This window comes from Rattus rattus, chromosome 8 (genome assembly GCF_011064425.1).
Source record: "Rattus rattus isolate New Zealand chromosome 8, Rrattus_CSIRO_v1, whole genome shotgun sequence".
In the NCBI taxonomy this organism is placed as follows: domain Eukaryota; kingdom Metazoa; phylum Chordata; class Mammalia; order Rodentia; family Muridae; genus Rattus; species Rattus rattus.
In genome coordinates this window covers 48,645,621-48,672,361 of record NC_046161.1, presented here as the reverse complement: position 1 = coordinate 48,672,361, position 26,741 = coordinate 48,645,621, and the positions used below count along the sequence as shown (strand labels likewise).

General features: G+C 44.8%; 1 protein-coding gene across 2 annotated transcripts; it reads right to left on the bottom strand.

The window, feature by feature from the left end:
* Positions 1-43: 43 nt before the first annotated feature.
* Idh3a (isocitrate dehydrogenase (NAD(+)) 3 catalytic subunit alpha) lies at positions 44-19,407 on the bottom strand. Of its 2 annotated transcripts, none has more exons than XM_032911557.1 (11): positions 19,309-19,407; positions 14,480-14,542; positions 11,708-11,791; positions 9,618-9,732; positions 8,530-8,717; positions 7,756-7,889; positions 6,039-6,141; positions 5,876-5,940; positions 4,875-4,959; positions 3,370-3,522; positions 44-1,416 (listed from the first exon to the last, which is right to left on the bottom strand). In XM_032911557.1, exons 1-11 carry the CDS (start codon positions 19,381-19,383, stop codon positions 1,333-1,335), a joined length of 1,149 nt encoding a protein of 382 aa, XP_032767448.1. In that variant the 5' UTR covers positions 19,384-19,407; the 3' UTR covers positions 44-1,332. The 2 variants fall into 2 exon arrangements, with proteins under 2 accessions (XP_032767448.1, XP_032767449.1); XM_032911558.1 differs by having other exon boundaries at positions 14,504-14,542; positions 19,309-19,384.
* Positions 19,408-26,741: the final 7,334 nt, after the last annotated feature.

The window sequence follows — 26,741 nt, the reverse complement described above, 5'->3', positions numbered from 1 at the left end:
GGTACCCGACCAGGAAACAGGCAGCGAACGCCAACACCTCAGTCAGTTCTTAAGTTCTTTATTACTGTGGACCCAAAGCCACTGGTAACCAGAACAATCCAGTAAGACAGGGAAAGCGGCGGTTGTAAAGTAAAATACAGAGATGATTGTGAGTCCAAATAAAAGCTTTAAAAAATGACCCAGACATGGGTATCTGTTGTTAAGAAATCCCCTTGTGGCCAGGGTACATTATGCAAAGCCATGGGTTTGCAAACTAGTACAAGGGCTAAGGGAAACAGCTTGCCTTTGGTATGGGCCGAAGGGTATTTTCATGCTGTGGTGCAGAGGCTGTGGGAAGGGACAGGGGCGGGGTAGGGAGGGGCAGAAACTGATGGTCAGAAGCTGGCTACACAGGCCCCAGCTTGGCCTGATTTGTGTCAGTTTGGATTGAGTAGCCCCACCTCTGCAATTAAGTCTTTAACGGGTACTACTGAGGCACAGGGCAGTGACGCTTGCTTTAGGAAGTGAAGGGGCAGCCAGGCCTTTCCAGGGTCACCTGCAGCCCTGGCTGGAGTGTGGTCATGTGGGAGGGAATCTGCAGTGGCTGGCTCCTCTGACTGACAACTGCTGATGATTAGTGTAGTGAAGAGGAGTGATCTCCCTGTCTGAGAGCTCTTCCCCCCAAAATAGTAAATCTCAAGTAACAAAATAATCAAATACACAGAACATCTGGGGCTTTGACAAGGATTATCTATATATTAACAAAATTACTTCCCTTGTTATGGGTTTCTTGGAGCTTACATTTTTATTAGTAGTAATTCATGTATAGGACAAATATCTTTACTTCCATATTTTTAAGAAATATATCATTTTTGCTGTGAACTTTCCCAGTAAATTTCTTTTGTGCCCACTATTTTTAGAATAACATTATCTTGTGCGATTGTTGAAACCCTGTTTTACTCCCAGTTGTTTTGCATAAACCAAAAATCCAGGGCTTTTGTTAAAAAGTTAAATATCTTCTCTTAATTCTGTATCAGAATATTTACAGTTGAGGAAAAATTATTTTGCCTGAGGTGTAAAATGGGTTAACAATGATAAATGATACAGTTCACTTATAGTTTACAAAACAGGTTTACCAGACAGACAATAAATACAAGCACTTGGGAAAATCCTTTGCACAAAGGCCTAGGGCCATCATGTGCATCCATTGCAAGGGTTTTGTTAGGAAAAGGCCAGATTTGAAAATGTGCTCTGTCAGGAAGCAAGCAAACCAATGGTGGGCGCTCTCAAGGAGGATTACAGGACATCCCTCTGGAGTGACGGACGGACTGCAGCAAATCCCCAGCAGAAGTGCTAATCTAAGTCTTTTACTCTACGACAGATTTCTTCTGTGAAGTCAGAGCACTTTGAGTTGCCTCCCAGATCTTTTGTTAAGCTCTGAGAACAGAAAGAGAAATAAACATCCATCAGCACCAGAATTAAAGCAAGGACATTGGAAGCACTCAGTGAAGTAGGAACTAAGCAAGATACTAACCAGTCTACTGAATTCAGAGAGGTTCACACATACCATCTACCTACCCTATGAGGCCTAGGGAGCCCCATGAGGTGTGTACCTTGAGGTGTGGCAGGCATAATGGTACACTGCTATAACCCCCACACTAAGGGGCTGAGGCAGGAAAGAGTCTTGCACACTTGAAGCCAGCCTGGTCTACATGGTGAATTCCAAGCCATCCAGGGGTAGATGGCAAGACCCTGCCTGTGCCTGTCTTAAAATAAGATAAGGCAGTAAAGGGGCAAGGCTCTTACTTAAATAAGAGACACCTGAAAGAGTTCAGGGCAGAGGAAATATAGAAATGTACTGGTCATGCCCAGGGCTTTCTTTGGGAGGAGAGAGAGAGGGGGAGAGGGAGAGAGGGAGGGAGGGAGGGATGGAGGGAGAGGGAGGGAGGGAGGGAGGAGGAGGGAGAGAGAGAGAGAGAGAGAGAGAGAGAGAGAGAGAGAGAGAGAGAGAGGAGGCAGTAAGGGAGGCAGAGAGAGAGAGAGAGAGAGAGAGAGAGAGAGAGAGAGAGAGAGAGTGAGTAGTGCAGTAAGGGTGGCAGAGGCAGAGAACCAGGTTATCTGGGAGGAAGGAGGCCAGGAAGTGGAGGGCTGGATGCTTAAGGGCTTTGAAATGTGTAACAAGTACTTATGAGTGGGCTGAGGGACTTTGTTATGTAACTACAGGAGCATGTCAGTGGAGCCCTATCCTTCCCGAGCTCCTGAGGAAGGAATCCTTCTACCGTGCATCTTGGGCTCACTGCTGCCTGGATACACAGAGCCCTAAGAAACCTCTCTCAAGGATAAGGCTCCTTAGAAGCAGGAAGGTTTTCTAGCATTTCCCCTTTGCTCAACCTACTGACCAAGAAAATACTGGCTGGCTACGGAGAGTTAAATGGAAGCAAATCTAAACATAAAGTCTGTGGGGAAATTTTAAAGCTAAAAAAAGATGGTAAGGCATATTAGGTCTATTCTGGTATTTGCAGGCAAGCAGCATGAAAACATTTACACAGCTAACTCCTAACTCCACTTTAGGAGGCTAAGTCTCCAGTACGACCAATCTGTTTTCTAACAACTCATGTTTTCTTTTCTGCAAACAGACATCAGCACGCTAAATTCCCTCTTGTGGTTACATCCTGCAGAATTAAGAGAGACCCTGTGTAAGTCAAGCATTCCCAAACACAGGTTTGGTATAAGCAAGAGTCCCTGCCCTCTAAAGTGATGTCAGGCTGTTAAAAACATGTTTTCATTTCTTGTATTTGGCCATAAGAAGTAATCCTAAGCTGCGACTTTCAGAAAGGACCAGTTTCGAGGCACGATGTTAAGAACGCTTGAGCAGACTGTAGAGCTAACAGCAGTCCAGCTCTGTGGGCCTATGCCTGCCTCTGGCTCTCACTCTTTCTGCTGTGTTCTGATGCCCATTAGTGCCCTTAATTCTTTCAGAGGAAGTATGTGGACTGTCCCCTCTAAAATGCATACATGCACATAAATAAGCCAATCGAGATCCATCAGGGAGTGTACAGTAAGAATCTGTTTCAGGGTCTGGGAGGTAGAGGAAGGCAGATCCCTGTGAGTCTACAGAGCAAGCTTTTTTTTTTCTTTCGGAGCTGGGGACCGAACCCAGGGCCTTGTGCTTGCTAGGCAAGTGCTCTACCACTGAGCTAAATCCCCAACCCCTCTACAGAGCAAGTTATAGGACAACCTAAGCCTACACAAAGAAACCCTGTCTCAAAAACCAACCAAACAAAGCAAAGCAAAAACCCCTGCTCAACATCAACCCTTCCTGGGCTCTCTTCTCTTTCCACAGAAGGAAAACATTTCAACCAGCTTGCAGTTGTCTAGATTTACAGATACCTTCCCATCCTTAATTGTAGCAAAACACGCAGCCTCGATTTTTGCTGCGTGGTCAAAGAGGCCCATGTGACGCAGCATCATCACAGCACTGAGCAGCAGGGCCGTGGGGTTGGCCATGTCCTTGCCTGCAATGTCTGGGGCTGTCCCGTGAACCTGTGACGGCATCAGAAGACGGAGTGAGCAGAAGGGAGAGAGGGTGAGGAAACCCTGGTCATATGCCCAGCATGTAGCGAGTTCTGGGCTCAGTCCCCAACACCAACACAAATGAAAAGGCCAAGCAGCCGTCTGGAAGAGCCGAGGTCTCCACCTGCCTTCTGCCAACGAGAAGTTATTTATTGAAAGCTGCTATGTGCAAGCACTGACAAAGATCTTAGAAATGACACAAACTATGAAGAAATGGAAGCTAACTTTTAAGGGCAAAACTGTGGGCCCAGATTACGGAGAGGCCCCGGTGAAGAAACCACACTGGCTGCACAAGTCTGAGTCTCCAAAGCCCATGTAAGAGCTGGACAAAGCAGAAGCTGCTGTGTTCTCAGTGCCTCAGGGAGGCCAGGGGTGGAGACAGTGGGTCCTGGGGAGCATGTGGGCCAGGAAGCCTGGTGTTTGCAGCAGAAAAAACAGAGACCACGTCTCAAGGTGGGAATAAAAAAGCAACACTCTGATCTCCACATATATAAGCACGACACACACATATCCCTAGTGTGTGTCTGTCTGTCTCTCCCTCTCTTACACCCCCACATTCCCCCCCACACATACCATATAAGTTCATTATACACATAAACAAAATTGTGGGTCACTAATATTCTTTAGTAAATTTGGTAAAACATTTTAAAGTGAAGGAAGACACATAAAAAATATCTGGCCAGACATGAGGCCAGAGGATCTCCAGTGAGATCTATATATCTTTAGACTTTATCTATAAAGTCACGGTGACACATGACTTCAATGCTAGCACTGAGGGAAGCAGAGGTCGACAGATCTCTGAATTTGAGGCCAGCCTAGTCTACATAGCAAATTCTAGGCCAGGCTTAGAATTTTGAGGTCAGATCACAAAAATTAAAACAGACACAATAAAAAATAAAGTCTAATTTTCTAGGCAATGTGCAAAGCTGCAGAGTTAAACCTAACAATGAGGCTGAGCGCTGCTCTGGCTGCAAAAGCACAGGTATGGGCGGAGTGCAAAGGCGAGATCTGGGCGGGGCACTCCATGAAGCCACAGGCCCCACATAGCACCATATATACTGACTGAGGAGACAGGGAAGACAGTGCGAACGGTGATCAAGGGTAGAACCAGGTGGATGATCAACTTTAGCAATCAGCCTCCTAGAGAGACAGGGGACTGACGGGAAGGGGTGGCCTGAGATGGGACACCTAAAAACCTGAAAGCCAAGAGTGACGGCACACGCCTAGAATTCCAAGGCCAGAGGTGGAGGAAGAAGGATCATGCGCTTGATGCCAACGTGGGCTAAACAAGGAGACATCCTGTGCAGGGTCAGTGTCCTTACCGATTCAAAGATGGCAACACCGTTGGCTCCAATATTGCCACTTGGAGTCACACCAAGACCTCCAATCAGTCCTGCACACAGATCACTGAGGACAGAAAAGGGCATTTTGAAAAAGAGAGCAATTCACCCAGCACTTAGATTTTCGTGTTTAGATGTTACACCCCACTAGAGGGAAGCAGAGTTCCTTGGAGAAGTGGCTCATTCCAGGCGTCAGGGTCAGAAATGGAGATGACCTGGAGCACTTTACTGTGCCAGTTAGGCAAGGGTCAATGGGCAGGCCAAGTCCCAGGGACACAGGAGCCATGGACAGGAGGCACCGAGCTCAGTGCAGACAACCTGAGCCAGTGAAGGTCTCACCAACGAATAAAGCAGAAACCCAGGAGTACACAGAGGATACTGACAACAGACTACACAAGCTGAGACTCTGCCTCAAAAATTAAAACAAATACAATTAAAAACAAAACAAACAAACAAAAAACCAAGCCCAGAAGCTTTGTATAAAGCTCCACAGTTAAGGCCTATGTCAGACTATGAGAAGGAATAGCTTTCACCTCTCAACAGAACACCACAGGGATATGTAGAAGGAAGGATGGACGGGCTTAGAAAGTCAATATTTCCCAACATCTCATGGGGGTAGAAGGAAGGAATGAAGGAGAAAGAGGTGGCAAAATGCCAGCAGTTGAGGCCTGAAGTACTGAGTACATGGGCTTCCTAGTACCATTACTGTAAGGTTTCGTCAGTCTGAGATTGTGTCAGTAGTGACTGGGCCTGGGGGTGGAGCCCAAACTAGCTTAGCACAAGCCTCAGCACAAAGGGGTGGGAGGAAGGGAGGGGAACATTATGGAATGACCACCAGTCTAGCTAGCCCTGGATGTGGCTCAGCTTTTGTGGCAGACACAAGAGCTTAAAACATGCTACTGAAAACATAGAGCCATGATTCACTTTAGAATGTGTATGAATAAACTGTAGGCCGAAACTAAAAAGGGCACAGTGAGACTTACCTAAGGATGTCTCCATATAAATTTGGCATGACGAGAACATCGAACTGGGACGGGTCTTGTACCATCTACGAGGAAGGACAGTAGGCACTCAGCAATCAGTCTGCCTACCACGGATACACGGGATGCGCATGGAAACAACCAGTAGGCACTGACACATACTTACATTCAAACATACAGTGTCAAGGTACATCTCATTAAACTTAATGTCTTTACAGTTCTCCGCAACTTCCCTGCATTTTTGCAGAAAGAGCCCATCTGACATCCTCCTGTATTTAATAAACAGATGATGTGTTAAAAATGAAGCAGAGTCAAATCGAAGAAAATTAAGTTTAAGAAAGTTCTAAGGGACTGGAAGATGGCTTACTGAAGTGCTTAAAGCCAGGTTCAGAGCCCCAGCACCCACAGAAAAGCTGTAATACCAGTGCTGGGATACAGACAAAAGGACCTCTGGACCCACTGGACCCACTGGACCATCGCTGGAGCCGAGCAGTGAGCTCCAGGCCAGTGAGAGACCCTGTCTCACAAAAGGTAGCCATTGTTCCTAAGGATGACACCTAGAGTTGTCCGTCCACTGGACACATGCACACATACTTGTACACACACATAGTTGTTTAAGAAAGAAAAGCCTGGCGTGGCAGCAGGGCAGCACAGCAGCACACGCCTCTAACCCTAGCACCAGGAGGCAGAAGTAGGTGGATGTCTATAGTTCTAAGTCAGACAGGGCTACAGAGTGAAACCCCATCTCAAAACCAAAACAAAACAAAACCAACACGGGGTTGGGGATTTAGCTCAGGGGTAGGGCGCTTGCCTAGGAAGCGCAAGGCCCTGGGTTCGAACCCCAGCCCCAAAAAAAAAAAAAGAACCAAAAAAAAAAAAAAAAAAAACAAAACCAACAAACAAGGTTCAGTTCCAGAATCCAGAACATCTGGTTTCAATTACAATAGAATTATTTCTTGGACAGCTAATAAATTGGAAATTGAAAATGTTTCATGTAATTATAGATGTACAAAAGTGTAAGCTATGCCAGGTGTTATTGGCACATGCCTTTAATCTCAGCACCAGGAGGCAGAAGAAGGCAGATCTGAGGCAGAAGCCAGCCTGGTCTACAGAGTGAATTTCAGGACAGCCAGGGGTATACAGAGAAACCCTGTCTAGAAAAAAAAAAAACAACAAAAAACAAAAAAGAAGCATAGAGACATGAGATAGTTTTTTTGCAATAGAGAAGACTAGATTTTTGAAGCATTATCCACCAAGAACTAAGAAATACTTATTTTTTTTTTCTTTTGAGACAGAGCCTCAAGCAGCTCAGGTGGCCCTGCACTTGCTATGGAGCTAAGGCTGGCCTTAAACACCAAGTGCTGGAGTGTAGGCACATGTGGACCATGCACAGGCTCACAGGAAAACTGCTTTAGGAGGGTAACTGCTAGTTAAATTGTTTACTACTATAGAGGTCTTCCTTAGGTTAGGAAAGCTGTGTCTTTGTCCAGTCGAGGAGCCTTTAATAGACTGAGCGTGAGAACCTGAAATGTCAGAGAAACACTCCTGACAGCATCTGTTCTATTTTAAGCCCCAGAGTACACAGCACTTGAGAAAACACCCCTGCTCTCCCACTTGGAAATATGAACTGTGTGGCCTCAGCTAGCCTGACCGACTTCCTCTAGCTTCCTTCTGACAGCTCGGCCCCCTTAGCTCCCAGGACCTGAACTCCTGGCTCTTCATTTGTCCCTAGCATCTCCCCAGTAGGTTCCAAAGGAGAACATGCCAGTCTGGTTGGTACACAGTTCTTTTCCACATTCTGGGACTCAGAGAACAAACTGGAAACTAAGTCCTGGGAGCTCCATCCCCACACCAAAGCAAGTCCTGGGCCTCTTGGGACTCACATGATGTTGGCCTTGTGCACAGCCGTGACATTGCTCCTGTGGTTGTTCCGCGCGTACTCAAAGGCAAACTCGGCAATGCGTTTGCTTGCTCCTTCAGTGATGAGCTTGATGCTCTGCACAACCCCATCGACGATCTGAAAGAGAGCACGCCATGCTTCACGGGAGGGACATGGCAACCCTTTGGTACCAGCAAGTTTCAGAGCACAGAGCGCACTACTGTGGCAGCCTGCAGTCAGTGAGACAGGCGTAGCAAGCCCTGCTATACAGTGACCGACAAGAGACGGGCACCAGGCAAGGACACACAAACTGTAGAAGGCAAATTCCCAAGTTTATACCAGGCCTATACCCCAACAATAACAGGCCAGGTTCTTCCTCCCGTTTATTTGCGTAGTCAGCCAGAGATCCACAGCACCAAAACAAACACCCAGCAACTCCTCACAGAGGGGACACCGACCTGTCTTTGGGAGGTATTTTAATTGAGAATTGGAACAAGTGCCTAAAATGCACAGAAGGGAATCTCATAGGGAATAAAAACATCTCTGAAGCAGGTGGGAAAGCACAGGTCTTTAATCCCAGTACCAGGGAAGCAGAGCAGGCAGATCCTATGAATTTGGGACCAGCCTGTTCTACATAGTGAGTTCCAGAACACTCATGGCTTAGAGACTCCATTTCAAAACAAGAAAAACAAAAAAGCACCTTCTAAAACTACAAAACCTCTCCCAAACAAACAAACAAACAAACAAACCAAAACAAAAATCTCTGAGATGAACATACCACATGCTCAATTCCACTGTATTCTCCTTCCGTGTTCTCTCGGATGGTGACAATATTTACATCTGTGTAAGGGGTTTTGTAACCTTCAATTGAGATACATGGCCGGACATTGGCATAAAGATCAAATGTCTTACGAAGCAACAGATTCATAGATGGATGGCCAGCTGCTATTGGGGTCTTCAGTGGGCCTGTAAAAAAGACAGGGAACCTACTAACCAACGTGGCTCCTGTAATCTGTGGTCTGCCTTCAGACCCAAGGGGAGGAACACATCCTAGGGAACTTTCTGGACTGTGAACTGTAGTTCCTGTCTTGAGAACTTCTGAGGACCCAGCACCCGAGAGGGACATTTACAAACAGGGGTAGCCTAAGCTCACCAGCCAGTGGCTTCCTAAAGATGAGATTAAAACATGGATCTGAGCATGGTTTTAAAACCTGCACCAAATGCTAACTATTCCAAATCATGGCCTTAGGCATATATTAAAATAACAAAAGCATTAAAAATCGGATGAGAGGTAAATGGAGCTGGAAATAACAGACAGAGTAAAGTTGGTATTAGCCAGAGAGACTTTAATGTTTTTACTAGAGTTTTCAAACAAATGTCCCAAATAAGAAACAACATTCTCAGGCCAAGAAGATAGCTCCAGAATAGAGCAAAGGAAGGAAGGAAGGAAGGAAGGAAGGAAGGAAGGAAGGAAGGAAGGAAGGAAGGAAGGAAGGAAGGAAGGAAGGAAGGAAGGAGGCAGGCAGGCAGGCAGGCAGGCAGGCAGGCAGGCAGGCAGGCAGGCAGGCAGGCAGGCAGGCAGGCAAGCAGGCAGGCAAGCAGGCAGGCAAGCAAGCCAGCTTCTAGAGATGAATGCCTATAATTACAGCACTCAGAAGGCTGAGGCATGAAGAATCTCAAGTTAAAAGAAAGAAATACTGTGAAACTATCTCAAAAACATAAACATTTACTAAATAAATCAAGTACCTTAAAACAATGGATACTTCATGAAAGGAGGTCCTCACTTTTGATAGACTGTATTTGGCTGGATGCATGTATTCTCAAAATATGGCGCCTAGAATCAACCATAGCTCCTCCCCACTGTACCTTTCAAGCCCATCTTGTTCTTATCCATGGACTCTTTGGCTTCTGGAGGGATCATCCACTTTCCTCCTGGTCCTTGAATCGCTGTGACGTTCCGCTCCTCCCACTGAATAGGTGCCTAGAAGCCACACATCAGCACAGTGAACTGGACGGACTTCAAATTACTGACAGTGAGACCACAGTGAAAGTTCATCAAGACTGGATACAACTAGTGTCCATACACAGTAAGAATGTGTCCTTCAAGATCCTGACATGCTGAAGTGATGCTCACTAAGGCGCCCAAAGGGAATGTGCACTACCCTGGCCCAGTCGTCACACCCAGCAGCCACCTGCTCATTTATTTTCTTCACAAGGACTCTTAGGGTGGCTATAATTAGATTAGCATAAGAAGTGGAGAGATAAGGTTCACAGAAATGATTCATAGCACTGATACATGGAGGAGCCTCGTTAAGAGTCTACTGATATGGACAAGTCAGCAAATCAATAAAGAAAAAGCAAATGATTGCCTGGTGCTAGGAATTGGGGGATTAGGGGTGGGCAAGGGGAAAAGAACCTAGAATGACTGCTATGGGTTATGGGCTATCTTTTTTGGTGATAAAATTGTTCTGAATTAAGACTATGTCGATGGCTCACAACTCTGAATATACTAAAATCATTGGACTAGATGTTCGTTCCTCTTCAGATCCCTTTTTTGTGTCACAGTGAATATGTAGAGGTTAGGGGTCATCTTTGCTGTTGGTTCTCATCGTCCACCTTGTTAGAGACAGGGTCTCTTGCTGTCTGCTGCTGTGTATACCAGGCTAACTGGTCTGCAGACTTCCGGAGGCTCTCCTACCTCTGCCTCCCCTCTGGCAATAGGAGCACTGGGATTACAGACACCATCCAGCTGGGTGATGGGACCTGAACTCAGGTCCTCATACTTGCACAGCAAGCAAGCACTTTATCCCCTGAGCCATCTCTCCAGCCCTAGATCATACAATTCTAATGAGTGATTTGAACAGCATGGGAATTATATCTTGGTAAAGCTGTCTAGAGAACAAGACACCAGTTCCTTCCCTCCCCCTCCACCCTGCAGATGAGAGCTGACATTTGGTACCCAGCACACTGCACAGAACTAGACAGAGAGCAGAGGAAATGACGCAGACCTTGCTTGCAATTCTTTCTTTCAAGATCACCTGTAGAAATTCTGAAGCACTGCTCCAGAAGTCACAATGAGGCAGGTGAGTGAGCACGAGGGCTGAAAGCACCACGAGTACTGGAGTGCAATTTTGATTATGGAATAAATAACACACACCAGTGTGGGAGTTCGACCATCCACTCTGGCAGTGACAGACAGCAGTGGCTCTCAAAAGGCTGGCACAAGAACACTACAAACTCAAGGCCAGCCTGAGCTGCACATTAAATTCTAGACTGAGACCAGCCCAGGTTTCGGAGCAAGACTGTCTCAAAAGTAAACAGGGCCTGGGGAGATGGTTAGGGGTTAGATCTGTTGCTCTTAAAGAGGACCCACAGTTTAATCTCCTCCACCTCCTGGAAGCTCACAATCATCTGCAACTTCACTTGTAGGGGACCTGACGCCTGCTTCTGGCTTCCAAAGGCACCTGCCATGCAGGCAAAACACACATGCAAAAAAATAAAACTTAAAAAGAAGTAAGCAGATAAAACAACTATCTTGGGCTTTGGACAGTCTCACCAGGCTGGTCTGGAATTTACTGTGTAGCCAAAGCTGGCCTTGAACTCACAGAGATTTGCCTGTCTCTGCTTGCCAAGTGCTGGGATAAAGGTCTGGACAGCCACACGCAGCTTCGAAATAATTTCCTTTATTCACTTATTTCTGTGCACACAGAGTGTGTGCAGGTGTGGGTGCCACAGTGTTTGTGGAGGTCAGAGACAGAGGGAAAACGTCTCCTCCTTGCACCACGTGGGAGCTGGTAACCAATCTCAGGTCATTAGGCTGGGCTGCAAGGGCCTATACCCACGGAGTCAATTTACCAGCCCTTGGCTTTTTATTTTTAAGTAGAAAACTGTGGAGATTAATAATAACACTGACAGATCATAAAGTCTCTGTAGAATATCCTAAAAATAACACTTACTTTGGCGGCATCAAAAATCTTCATAACTGAGGCTGAAATTTCTGGGCCAATTCCATCTCCAGGAATTAGAGTTACTGTCTGAACCTGAATATGAGAAATCGTCAAAGAAAACAGTAAGAACTGGTTTTTATTTATTTTTATTTTTTTTAAAAGAGTATTGCTTACAGAGAAACCCACTTTCCCAGGGTATATCCAAAAGACCCAAATGTTTTAAAGAAAGCAAACCTCCCACTGTGATCATGACAGAGGCAGAAACCAAGTCCATGATACCCCATGACTCTACTCTCAACTGAGTTTGGAAATTTAAATAGTAACACAAATGATGTTCCTCAATAAAACAGAAATAAACCACCAAGTACACTTCCTGATTTGCATTTCTTTTCAGACAAATGTCAACAACTAGCTGACTCAAATCTGTAAATTCCAAGACAACAGACACTTCAGCTCTTCACGAAAGCTCTTCATGAAAGCCCCAGCCTTCCGGTCTGTGGAATCTTAGGGAGGTTCTTAGGAAACAGTCAGGCTCATAAAACTCCAACATGTTTCCTGAACTTTAGAGGTCTGTTTGACCCTCCAAGAAAAATCAGACTTCATTTTTGAGGGCTTCCAGGTCCCACAGTTCCTCTATGAACCTGTCTTTGTCCTGAGATCTAAGTGAGTACGGGTGTCAACAGCAGCCAACGACGAGGTCAGTCAGACCCACGAGGGCCAGTGGACAGTGAATGCGTCTACGGTACCACACCAATTACTTGTTCCAAATGCTCTGAACAACAGTGAGTGAGCATTTCAAACGCAGGAAATAAAACATGCCACAAGAAAAGATGAGAGGATCTGAAAACTCATTCAGACCCCTCTTCACTGGGAACTGCATTTTACCTACCATATAGTTTCAGTGCTTCAACTAGGTTTTAAAAACTTTATTAATTGAAAGGGAAGAGTAAGATAAGTACAATTAAAGTACACTGTACACATGTATGAAATTCTCAAAGTTAATAAAAAATATTTTTAAATCATAAATTAATTTGTTTTAATCATTAATTCAACTTTCCCTGGTCCTCTGCCTTATAATGACACCTGGACGGGTTGACTAACTGTTTCTCAAGTTTTATATATTGGCTAAATCAATCTTTTTTTAAAACAAAATACACCTTCTTTATTTCTTTCAAAATGACCTCATTGACCAGGCTAATATAGATTTTAAGAATCGGTAGCCTAAAGGTTAAATACCAGCAGAGAGCCATGACTGTCTCACCAACTTCCAGAATGTGCTAGGTTTTTCTTTTTCTTCTATTCACTCTGGTGCTAAGGATGAACTTGGGGTCATGGGCATGCTAGGCACGTAAACAGTTACATCCCTAGTCCTTCTTACTTTGTATTTTAAGACACTCTGAAGCCCAGCAGGCCCTGTATTTTTTATCCTCCTGCTTCAGCCTCCGGAGTAGCTGAGATAACAGACTGGCACCACCAGGTCCAGCTCCAGAATGGGTTTGAAATATTGGCATGGCTAGTCTTGAGCGTGAAGTGCAAGCCTTATTCTGCATTTTTAAAAACTGTATTAGTTCTCTAAGAATTCCATACAGTGTGCTGTGATCACGTTCACCTCCTTGCAAGTCTTTCCAGACACACCTCCTCCTTCCCTACCCACCTAACTTTGTGTCCTTTTTTTTTCTTTTTACTCAAGACCAATTTGTAATGCTCAAATATTTTTGAACATGTGGATTTCCAGTGGAGCACCGTCATTTGACCAGGATTCTACTCTAATTAGAGAAAACAGACTTTCCCTCTCCCAACAGCTAATACTTGCCAATCACTCTGCAGCTAGAGGTGGGTTTTTGTTCTCAACACCCCCCTTCCATGCTGGGATTTAGTCTGGTTTGGGCTTGCCTGGGTCTTGTGCAGACATTCAACTGCTCTGAGTTCGTATCTGCATTCTGGCATAAGCAGGGTCACAGGCTCCTTCTTCCTGTTCTCCCACAGCTAATGTCATCTGGGAAGCTACTTTTCTTCTCCAGAACAGAGAGCAAATAGGAGGAGGAATATACTATAGTCTCTTCAATTCCTCATGACATAAAATATCATGTGGGAGTATAGGAATGAGGGAATTATAAAAAACAAATCAGATGCTATAAAAAAGGGGAAAAATAATAAATAGGAAGTCACTGACACACAGTCTTGGAATGCTCCAAAAATGTGACATCAGCTTCTCAAGCATAGGATTCTAGAGCCAGGAGGTCCAAAAGCAGCAGGTTAAAGAGCACTAGGTGATGATCCACTACATGGGGTCTACAGACTACACAAGGAGAGTGTAAGACTGCAGGGCCCACAGAAGCACATGGTGTTCAGAGCTGGTAACCAATCTCCTGTTTCTAGGGAAGAAAACAAAAATGCAGGGCAGGTTTTTGAAGCTTCTCAACAATTTTCTCTCAACTTGCACTTGTTTTTGAAAAAATAAAACCCCTAAGGGTCTTAAGACACCAGTGATATTATAAAATCAAGTAACAGGCTCTGGGTAACTTCTATTTTTATCATGGTTCCTTGAAGATATTAATGGGAGAAGCTTACATAGCCAAATGTAACAGACTCCTCGTAAGTAGGAAAATGACAAAGAGATCTGTGTATTTGTCTGCCAATATTTTTAGTATACATTAGACGTGTGGCCAATTCCCTTTAGTTTTAAATAAACAAAGATGGAATGCTAAGTAATAAATGTATTTGAGCATCTTTCTTGAGAAACTTCTAAAAGGAAAAAATAAAAGACATAATTATACTCACACCACCAGCAAAACCTCTTGTCACCTGTTTTGTGTTGTGGAAGGCACCCAGCAGCCGAGAGACCTACATTAATATCAACAGAGAAATGTTACACACAGAACTCACAGCTGAATACTTGAGTCATTTCTGATATTTTTGATTGGGGTGGGGGGAGATGGAAAAACTGGATTTGTTTGTTTGTTTGTTTGTTTTGTTTTGTTTTGAACTTGGAGAGTTTCCAGGAATATTATCTCAAATATTATTAGCTCAATGGGGCTGACCTGCTCAGACTTGAAACCCCTAGACTGAAATTCTGTACTTTTTCTTTCTTTGGGGGTTTGTGTAGGCATATGTGGTAATAAGTGTGTATATGCACATGTGTGCATGTCTGTGAAAATCAGAGGTGCACACTGGATATCTACCTCTTCTCTTAGTTTTTGACAGAGGAGCTCACCAATTTAAGAAGACTTGGCTAGTGAGCTCCAAGGATCCTCCTGTCTCAGCCTCGTTAATGCTGGAATCACAGGCACGTGCTGCCACCCAGTTTTTTGGTTTATTTGTTTTTATGTAGGTACAGGAAATGTGAATTCAGGTCATCATGCTTGCAGGATTAGCACTTTACAGACTGCGCCAGTTCCCCAATCTCAGCACTAAAGATTTTGAAAGCTTTTTGGTATTTTTGAAATTGAGTTTATAAATGTAAATTGTCAAAAGACTTAGAAGATGAAATGAAACTATGCTTTTTTATTCAAACCTTTTGTTAATACTCTTGACTACCAGAGGATGCCACATGCTTTAAGAAAAATTTCACTAGATTTAAAGCGGCACAGCCCTTAAGAAACACAGGGTATGACTCCTCCTGAACTAATTCTGTAGATAGAAGGGAAAGACCAGGGAACTGTCTAAGAGCAAAGTGACCAATCAGCAAATTACTGAGTTCTTTCTAAAATTAATATATATGCCATCTCTCCAGTAACCAATCAGCAAAACAGGAATAATCTTTCCTGGCCTAATAGAAGAACTGTGATCCCAGTCACTCAGTAAACCAAGGCAGGAGGTTCCAAGTTCAAGGCCTGTCTGGGCTGTGCGGAATCCTCAAGACCAGCAACAACAACTTAATGAGACCATATCTCAAAAAATAAGGAAGGTTGGGGACATAGCTCAGAGGCAGACCACCTGCCTAGCATGTACTGACAAAAGTGGGGGGCAGGGATAGGGGTAACTCAGGACTTCTGAGTCAGTCATATGTCAATTCTTTTGGGAATATTAATATAGTTTATACTAAACTGAAGATAGTTTATTAGCAGTAGTGATGTCAATGTCTCAAGTTCCTGTGTATCCCTGGCTATCTTAGAAGTCACTCTGTAGACCAGGCTGGCCTTGAATTCATAGAGATCCGCCTGCCTCTACCTCCTGAATGCTGGGATTAAAGACAAGCAGCAACACCTCCTGGCTCACAAAATATTTTATTTAGTTCTTCTGGTAGCACAGCAATAGAGTTATTACTTTTACTTATGTTATTTGTATTTTATTAATTTTTTGAGAATACAAAATGATATAAAAAAAGGAAAATAAGTCACCCAATAAACCCAACAATCCTACCACTCAAAGACATCAACATTAATATTTATTCCCGATAGCCACTAGCATATGTACATGTTTTAAAGGGCATTTCCAACTTTAGCTAAGTGTCATGATGTATACCTAGCACTTGGTAAATTTCTTTGAGTTTGGGGTTAGCCTGGTCTACATAGTGAGTGCTAGGCTACACAGTGAGACCCTGACTCAAAGAAAAAGCTATTACAGATGTAATAGCTCAGTCCTTCAGAAATGATACAAAGTCTTATTACAATAAAATAAAAACAAATAATTGGGTACACAGACCAAAGCACTCAAATTTGGTTAAAAAAAAAATTAATGTAACTTTTCATGTTAGACGCAAGAGCAAGGAGACATGTGCTTTTTCTTTTTCCCAGCCCTATGCTTGTAAGCACAGGTAGTTGTGAGGCTAAAGAAGGAGGACTGAAGAGGCCAGCCAGGCAGTGGTAGTGCACATCTTTAATCTCAGCCAGCACGTGGAAGGCACATCCCATGTGCCCTGGAAGATCTGGAAGAGTATTCTATGCAGAGTCTATGCTTTTTGTTTTGGGGTAACAAAAAGACCCAAAGGGAATGAATGGAAACGAGCACAGAGCATATGGAACCTATAACCCAATGCACAGCTTCTCAGGTTCCAGGGAGGCCAGTGTACTGAACAGAGGAGAGCCAGGTGTGGTAGCACGGCAGGGAATTCTCTGAGTTCTAGGCCAGCCAAGGCTATGGATCGAAACCATCTCAAAAAAATAGAAAACAAACCAACAAAATTCAAGCCTGCTGCACTGGCCTACAGAGTGAGTTTAAGGTCAACCTGGGTAATTTACTGAGATAGATCTTAAAATTAAAAATGGAGGGAAAGAAAGGGGCTGAGGATATAGCTCAGTAGTACAGTACCCCTTGCCACCAGGGTCAAGGCCCAGTACCACAACAATAAGTAAACTATGATTTATCTGCTACTGTATCTACAGTGCCTGGTACTGCCTTCTTAGAGTTGATAAATCCCTTAAAAAACAAGCCATTCTCAATCCTACGTGTAGCTGAGTTCCCCCTCTACTTCCATTCCTGTAATGACTGTCGTCTAAGAGCCAGTGTTTCCCACAGTTCCATGGGAACTGTGATCTTGGACTGAAGTAATGCACTGACAAAGTCCATTCAAAGAGAAGTTCCCAGCACACACAGTCTGTTACTTTGTAATACACTTGTAAAACCCAAGGAGATTAGTTTCCAGGAAAAAGGACCTAGCTTAGCTTCATGTCCTTGATTCCAGGCTCTGGATCACCTTAACCTTGTGACTCCTTACTTCCTTTTTACCTTCATATTCCAACCAAAACCCGGAGATACTGTGCAGGAAGTAAACCAAGGCTTATCATAGTCTTTGGAACCTGGAAAACCTCTAAGACCTTCACTTTCTCTGTGGGGAACATCTATGATCTGCAATTGACCTTTTTTTTTTTTTTTAAGAAACAAATAAAACTTTAATGGGCACTGGGTGTGGTGGCTCACAACTCTTAATTCCAGAACTAGGGAGATGGTGGAAGTAGGAAGATCAGGAGTTCAAGGTCAGCCTTGCATACAGCCTCAGCTAGACTAGTTGAGACACAGTCTCCAACAAAACAAAGCCTTGAAAGGAAGCCTGGTTCTTCATGACCCCAGTTAGCCTCACGAGCCCCTTCTGAGGCCCTAATCCCTTGAGAGACTGAACCACTCTACCAAAGGTCACACAGGCAATCAAATCCCAGGGGAACATCTTCTTACCCTACCGCCAATAGTTTCTGAACTCTTGTAGATTTTTTTCTTACAGGGCTAAAGGAAAAACCAATTTCCCAGCACACTCTTGACCAGGTATCTTTATTTAGTCCCTCCCCTGAAGGCTAGCTGTACCTAACAACATGGATCAGGTAGTGTGTACGAGCCCTGACACTGAAGTACTGACTTGTTGCTACACCTTTAAAACCAATGTGACCTAACAGCATCTCAGGCAAAGGGGGGTCTGAAAGCAGTGACAAAAAAGACTCTAGGCACTGGACAAAAAAGCCTAGTTACTGATGTCCAAGAACCACTGTCTGCTTGACAACTGCCAAGACAGCTGTATCAAGAGCTTGGAGAACTCCGGGTTTTCATGTCCGACATGGGCTAGGTGCTTTCATGCACAAATAACTGGGACACAGTACAGGTATCTTACAGGTGGGCTCACAGACAATAAATAATTTGCATAGGGCACACAACTGGTGAATGGCTTTGTCAGAATTTAAAACTAAGACCCCCTTAATTGAATTATTAGTAAACAATAGTGTATCCCCAAACCTCTCTTTAAACTTAAAGGAAGGGGGGAGGATACCAAATTTTATTTAAAAATTTGCATTGCTTATAGCAGACTTCTAGGGAACTACCCACAATGGCGTCAGATAACCTAGGGCCTGGTCAGTACTATAACCGTAATTAGCTAAAGTGACCTTGGCCACTGGGTAGACAGAAGGGAACTTAAAATCAGGATGCTCGGGTTTCTCTCAAAGATGACAATAATCTCCTGTAAGACCTTGAGCAAGTTTGTCTTCGGGGACGGGTCAGCTCCACCAGGAAACGAAAAAGATTGCATATGTAACCTGAGGCGCCTTCCAACTCTAGTACCTGAACAGGGAGAACTAGAGAGCCTCAGAACGCAGGGTTCCCAACAGCAGAAGGTGAAAGGACGATGCTGAGGTCTTCCTGAATGTTCAGAGTGTAATTCCAAGGAGCATGATGCCCGTGTCCTCTGAAGGAGGAATACCTACCAGGGCATCAGGCATCACTAGGAAGAGTTCCGAAAAGGAGAAAAATCTGGCTAGCCGAACGGCCCGGGATTCCCTCACCTCGAAAAACCTCTCGCGCCTAGCCTTTATCCGGTCAAAGGCTGAGAGATCAGGGAGGGGCGACCTGGGCGTGCTGCCCCGAGACTTGCAGGTGACAGGGCCGTAGGGCCTAGGCAGCCTCTCTGTGACCCTCAGGGGCTCCGGGCGAGGCCTGTGCTCCTATCCTGGAGGAGACCTGGGGGGGACACCGGGAGCAGTACGGGCCGCCTTGACCTTGACGCCGTCCCCGCCCGGCGCGGCTGTCCCAGCTCAGGGCTAGCCACACTCGGCGGGCCGGCCACATTCCGCGAAACCCTCCCCGCGGGCCATGAGCCACCTCCGGGTGCTCGCCTCCGCCATCCATGAAGCGAGATCATAGCCTACTCTCCCCGCTCGTCCGCGAGCTTGCTGCCCTGTAGCGCTCACCTTGGACACCCACGCGGACCCGGCCATCGTGTCCACTTCCCTCACCGCGGCGACAGCGGCAACACCAGGGCGCATGCGCGTAGCCGGCGCCCCAAGCCCGCCCCGCACGGCCCCGCCCCGGGACTCCGCGTGGCCCCGCCCCTAGCTCGGGTCTTTGCTTCGCTCAACGCCGGCTCCGGACCCCGCTGCACAGCTGCCGCTAGCTGACCAATCATCGCCTTAATCTTTTGATGACGTGACAGCGGGTCCAGCTGCGATCCGGAAGCCACCTCTCCCCTCCCCTTCCCCGCTTCATTCATTGAGTAGCTGTTTGGATGAAGTATTTTGTTTCCAACCTATTAGGGGCCCATCAGCCTTCTTTATTTGGGGGGATAATGTGCCCCTGAAAACTTTTTAATCCCACTGAGACAAATATTTTACTTATTCCAAACATCGGTTTGTTTTGTTTCTTAAAGACCGTATCATGGAGTTTCAAACTGACTGTAGCTGAGGCTGGGTTTGAACCCTCCACAGCTGGGGTTTCCTCATTTCTTGCCTCTTGTTCCCAAGTGCAGGGACTGTAGGCATGCATTACCACGCCTAACTTGATATTTACTTTTTTTGGTTTTTCGAGACAGGGTTTCTCTGCATAGCCTCGACTATCCTGGAACTCACTCTGTAGACCAGGCTGGCCTCAAACCCACAGAGATCTGCCTGCCTCTGCATCCGGAGAGCTGAGATTAAAGGCGTGTTCCACAATCATCTGGCCCATTTTTAATTTTTAATAGCTTAACTGAAGTACAATTTAAATATAAAATACTCTCAATGTTGCTCAGAGGTTAAAAGCATGTATTAGACTTACAGAGGACCCAAATTCAGTTCCCAGCACCCACATGATGGTGCACCACCATCTGAGCTCCAGGTATAGGATCCAGTAACTTCCCTCACCGGCACCAGATACCAATACAATATACACACCTACATGCAGACAAAACATTCATATACATAAAATAAACACATCTTTTAAGAAGTACTTGATGTAAATGTACAATCTGAAGTTTTTAGTAAATGGAAATGTTTGCATAAAGTAAATTCAGAAAACACAGCTCTTGGACTGGGGAGATGGCCCAGTGGGTTAGGCGCTTGTTTCAAAAGCATGAGGACCTGAATTCAATACCCAGAATCCATGTAGAGTCAGGAAAGAGTGAGTATCTATAACCCCAGCAATGAAAATCCAGAGCTAGGTGGGTCCTGCTGCATTTGCCAGCCAGTCTAGCTGAAATGATGAGTCCCAAGTTTAGTGGGAGAGTCTGTCTCAAAAACTAAGGTAAGAATACCTGGCCTGAAGCCATGTAATGCTCTCTCTCACATGTGTGTGCGTGTGTGTGCGTGTGTGTGCGTGTGTGTGTGTGTGTGTGTGTGTGTGTTTTCACCTTGAAAAAGAATAAGAGGGTTTATTCTGGCCAAATATAAGTAACTAAGGCCAGCAAACACAGGTTTAGATTACCCCAATTTCCATGTTTCAACATGGTAAAAACCATGAGTTAAAAGGAATGTTAAAATGTTAAGGTTCGAATGTTGAGGACAGGAATACTGAGAAATCGGAGTTTGCAAACTGGAAGTGGTGGTGCAGGCCTTTAATCCCAGCTCTCAGGAGGCAAGGCAGTTGGATCTGCCTTAGAGACCAACCTGGCATACAAAGCTAGTTTCAGGACAGCCAGAGCTACACAAAGAAATTTTGTAACAGGATATTTGATCACACTGGTGAACTCTGAGACTCTGTTGTTTACTGGGAACACCTTTTTCTAGCTGTGGTATGGCTCAACCTTAGCACACACTTTTTTTTTTCTTTTTTTTCCAGAGCTGGGGACCGAACCCAGGGCCTTGCGCTTGCTAGGCAAGCACTCTACCACTGAGCTAAATCCCCAACCCAGCACACACTTTAAATCCCTCCAGTGGGAATACAGAAATGATTTAGTGCACATCTTTAATCCCCAAAAAAATGAATGAGGGTAAAGTTAGTTTGTAGAAGGAAGCGCCCATGTTTGAACGGGATGTCTATTGAGTGGCAGACAAAGTGCTGAATCAGAGAAAGATTTGACAGATAGGATCTGCCCAACTCCCAGGAGAGGAGAGAGGAAAGGGAAGCTATAGGAGAGAGCCTTGCAGAAGAGAGAGGAGAGAGTTTTACCCAGAGAGTTTTACAGAGACGGGTTGAAAAGAGAAAAAGCTAGACACTAGTAAAAATAGAATGCAGCAGAGAATGAGAAGGAGCCGGAAGATTAGAACAAATTGCTAGAGTTAGTTTGAAGTCAAGCAGAGTGATTCAGGAGAGACAGAGAGAAAAGCCAGAATTGAATCAGCAGAAGAGTTTTGAGGGAGAACAGCTGAGTTGACCAGCCAGCCAGAGATCAGAAAGAACTAGAAAGGGCGATCTTATTTAGCAGTAAGTCTCAGAGGCTGAAAACATTCTAGGCCTAGATTAGAGTCTATGAAGGATAGAAGCTTCCAGGACTAGGCCTGGGTTAGCAGACGGAGTCAGTAAAGCCTTAGAGACGACAATTACATCAAGCAAATAAAAGTTACTTTTACAAAACCCTGTCTAGAAAAACAAAACAGAACCCACCACCACATCCTAGGCCATGAGAAGTGAAGCTCACCAGAGAAGAGAAGAGTCGGTCTCAGTCTTAGGAGGCACCCACTGGCACCCACAAAGCAGTCCCAGGGGCAAAGGACTAAACTGAGGAAGAACAGCTTCTGGAAAATGAAGAGATGTTTCAGCAGTTAAGAGCTCAAGAGCACTGTTGTCTTCCAGACTATTGTTTGCTCTCAGCACCCGATGCTGGAGGCTCAGAACCACCTGTAACTCTGTAACTCTAGGTTCAGGGAGTTACACTCTCCTCTGACCTCCTTAGGCACCCACAGACATGTAGCATATGCACACAAAGACACAAACACATCAATAAAAATAAAACTTTTTTTTCTTTTTTACAGGAAAAGCTTGTAAGAGAGCATCTCCAGGAAGGATACCCCCGTCTGCCCCATAGACTTATGTAACTAGGAGGTGGTGAAGGAAAAATCACGGGTATACCTTAACTTGCTAGCCATGCCCGCTGACAATCAGAATGCTCTTCTGTGATTAAATACCCTTGGGTCAGCAGTCCTGTTTTTCTATTATATCAGAAATTTAAGGGCTGGTGAGATGGCTCAGTGGTAAAGAACATGGGCTATTCTATCTGAGGTCCTGAGTTCAATTCCCAGCAGCCACACAGTGATGCATGACTGTCTATAAAAGGATTTGATGACCTCTTCTGGTATGTAGGTGTACATGCAGACAACAGCATTCCTACATTAGAAAAAGAAGAAGAAGAAGAAAGAAATTTAAGGCACAGGACATTTGCCCACACATGTATATTAAAACGGGGGTTTGCATCCTTAAGAGATGACGTGACAGCATTAGAATGCCATTTACTTTGTGGGTTTGACACCCCTTTCCTTCTGCTGACATCATGGAAAGAAATATGCAAAAAGGAAGTTCCTGTTCGTGATTTGAGATGGAAAAACTGTCATCTTATCTCATGAATATAGCATTCACTCCATAAGTATTCATAGTAGCTTCTTTTTAAAAATTCTTTCTCATAGTAACTTCTTTAAAGTCCACAATGCACATGAAGCTCCTTGCCCCAGGGAAGCCATTCCATCTCTTTGGGGAGTTTGCTTTATCTATTGAGCTGTGGTCCCAACTTGGGACAATCCATCCATTTCACTCTCCAGGGACTGCAATACTTGGCTTCACTGACTAAACTGCTGTGTCATTAAGTAAACTGTTAATCAAACTGTCTGTGTCTCTTAACTGAATTCATTCCTTCAAGAAGACAAGAATTGAGACACACACACACACACACACACACACACACACACACACACACACACACCATCCACCATAGCAACAGTTTCATGAAATCTTTTACAGTAGCAAAACAAGAAAAATCGCCACCTTTCAAATATATTGAGAACATTGGGTAGGCAGGTTATAGCAAAGACAGGAAATCCCTGTCCATAGGCCTCTGATGTTATTGGGTGACATTTTTAGTCTTTGGGCTAGGGCAAGTTAGAAGCAAGAGCCTTCTAAAAGGATTTACTTAGTAGTCCCAAGGATGTTGGGTCACACAAAGGGATGGACAACAGATGCCTATTTAGGGGATAAGATAGCCAAAATAATTTGGGTCTGGACCTCCAACATTCAGTCAATCGGCCTGTGAACTAATGTCATGTCTGTGTGGCTTTTTTCCCCTGGGAACTTAAGTTCACAATAACCATCACCACAATGCAGTTTGTGTAGTTTAGTTTGTTGTTCTTTCGTTACTCAAGACAGAGTTTCTCTGTGTAGCTCTTGCTGTCCTAGAACTTACTCTGTAGAGCAGGCTAGACCAGGATAGTCTTGAATTCACAGAGATCCACCTGCTGCTGCCTCCCAAGTGCTGGGACAAAAGGGTATGCACGGCAAATGCCCAGTTTATGATCCGATTTTGTTTTACTTTAAGATCTACTTATTTCTGGTGTGAGTATTCTATCTGCATGTATACCTATGCCAGAAGAGGGCACCAGATATTGAGCTCCCATGTGGTTGCTGGGATTTGAACTCAGGACCTCTGGAAGAGCAGCCAGTACTCTTAACTACTGAGACATCTCCCCAGCCCCCACAATTCATTCTTAACATACAGATTTGTTCCTTAGGCCCATTTACAGCCAATTCCCGCTCTTGATCTCCATCCCTGGAAACTGTTGATCATCTCTTTTTTTTCTCTCCATGTATGTATGTATGTATGTATGTATGTATGTATTTCTGTAACAGGTGGTAGGGCAAAGCACATCGGTACCACAGCCCACATGTGGAGGTCAGAGGACATCTGACGGGAGTCAGTTCTTTCTTTCCACCACGTGGGTTCTGAGCGTCAAACTCAGGTTATTAGGCTTGGTAACAAGTGCCATTACCCTGAGCCGTCTGTCTATCCTGCCCTGGTCTATCCTTCATCTTCACATCTGCACACACTTTTGGTATTTTTATATTTTTAGTTCTGGCAAAAGCTACTAATGAGCTATATCACCAGCCCTCTTGGTTTTTACCTTTTTTTATTTGAGACAGAGTCTCGCTAAGTTACCCATCCTGCCCTTAACCTCACTCTATACTCTAAGCAGGCCTTCAACTATTTATTTTTTAAAGACAGTTTCTTTTTTCTGTATAGCCCTGGCTGTCCTGGAACTCACTGTCTAGACCAGGCTGTCTTCAGACTCGGAGATCTGCCTGCTTCTGCCTCCCGAGTGCTGGGATTAAAGGCCTGCACCACCATTGCCCAGCATGAACTTTCTATCCTCCTGCTTCAGCCTTCAGAGAAACTAGGATTATAGGCTGGAGCCACTAGACCTAGCTTCTGCAAACACAGTTCAGTGTCAAGGGTTTGTCAGGCCGCTACCTTCTAGGTGGGTTCATGTTGTAGGTACATCTTGGTGAGCGTGCAAACTGGTGATCAGAGGTGCCCAGTACTGGAGCTTATGTATCTAGTGGGAAAGGCAGTCATCCGTCAAATTGGAAACAAATGTGTAATTAAAGTGTAAGTGACAAGAAGCAAAAGTGTGGCAGGTAATGAAGGCAGTGACAGTCTCAGACCACACAGAGACAGCTCTCCAGGGTAATGAAGGCTATGACAGTCTCAGAGATAGACCACACAGAGACAGCTCTCCAGGGTAATGAAGGCTATTACAGTCTCAGAGATAGACCACATAGAGACAGCTCTCCAGGTTTTCCAGGACCTTGTCTCTCTTAGGGCAAAAACTGAGAAGAGGTAGAGTGAGGAATTAGGAGATAGTTTCATGACACTCAAGAGGAAGATATCTGGTTTCTCAGAGTCACCTTTCCAGGATTTTCTCGGTGGCATAAAATTTATCTTCCACCTGGAGGACATACAAGCTTACACGGGTTACTTTTAGCAAAGGTGACTATACCAGTGCCGGTCTCTTTGCTATAGTAAAACACGCTGACACAAGCAAACTAAGGAAGGAAGGTTGGTTTTGGCTCAGGGTCCAGGGTGAGGGAAGTCACGAGGGCTGGAGCTCAAGGAAGCTTGGCACATAGTGTCTACCAGGAAGCAGGTGGAGACAGATGCTGGTGCTCTGCCCTTTCTCCTTAGTCAGTCCAGCAGTTAGGATAGGCTTTTCCACATCCATTAATCTGACCTATTTAACCCCTCACAAGCATAGCCAGAGGCTTGTCTCCTAGGTAACCAATTCTAGATCCTATCATCCATTATAGTGACTTGCAAAGATTGATTAATCCCAGTTAGACAGTGGCACATGGTGTCTGCAGATGGTTTATTTTTCTTTGAACACAAAGCCCGGTTTGATGTTTATTGACTCATGCCTAGATAGTATACAGTTTAAACAACCTTGGGGGTTGTTTGGCTGATTGACTTCTAACATTCTTCCTTGATGATATTTCTAAGTCTCTTTGTCTTCTTTCTGATCATCCTGGTCTGTCCTGGTTTCAATAGGATCTTGGTAAGATCAGGTAACTCAGACCTAATACTAAGCCCAGATAGGCTTCTTCAAGGAGATAAAACCCACAGTCATTTCCCCAGGGCTCCTAGCTGGAAGCCAGAGTAATTTATACCAGGTCTCCTAAAAGCCCCTCTAGAAAGAGTTCTATCTCCATAGAAGCCATCCACAACTCCCCAGAAGGGTGATGAATGTAAGCGGAGAAGGAATAGCAGCAACTGTCCTAAGATAAAGTGAACTTCAGCTGAATCTATGACCTTGTCAAAGGGGCAGGATCTCATTAACTCTATCCTGTGCCCTTCCCTGCACAACCTCCTCCCCACAGCAGACCCATCCTGAAGTGTTCTCTCACCGCTGCTCTCATATCTGACTGGCTTGTGCCCACATGGTTCCCTTCTAGTACTTTCTTCCAGCATTATCTACTATCTGTGCTCGTGTGTGTGTGTGTGTGTGTGTGTGTACATGTACATGTAAAGGTCAGAAAGTATCCTCAGGTACCATTTCTCACATACTGTTGTTCTGTTGCTATAATGAAACCCCAGAAACCCCAAAGCCTACCCCAAACAACACACCTCCTCTAACAGAGACATATCTTCCAATCCTGTCTAAATAGGTCACTGCCCAGTCCTGCTTGGCCATGTAAGGAATTCCATTCTGGAGCAAAGCCAGCAGTGTGTGGGCCTCTACAAGTGATGATCAATGCTGTGGGCATAAAGCTTGTTTGTATAATAGTGTACATATTTTCACATTCCTCCTTTGAGGAATATCCTCTCTGACAAGGTTAATGACTTCATGATAATCAGAGACAGCCTGAGTCTGATAGTTGAGGGTATATCAAATGTCTCAGCAAAATGGTGGAATGCTGCGACCTTCAAGACAGCTCTTAAGACTGTGGGAAAGAA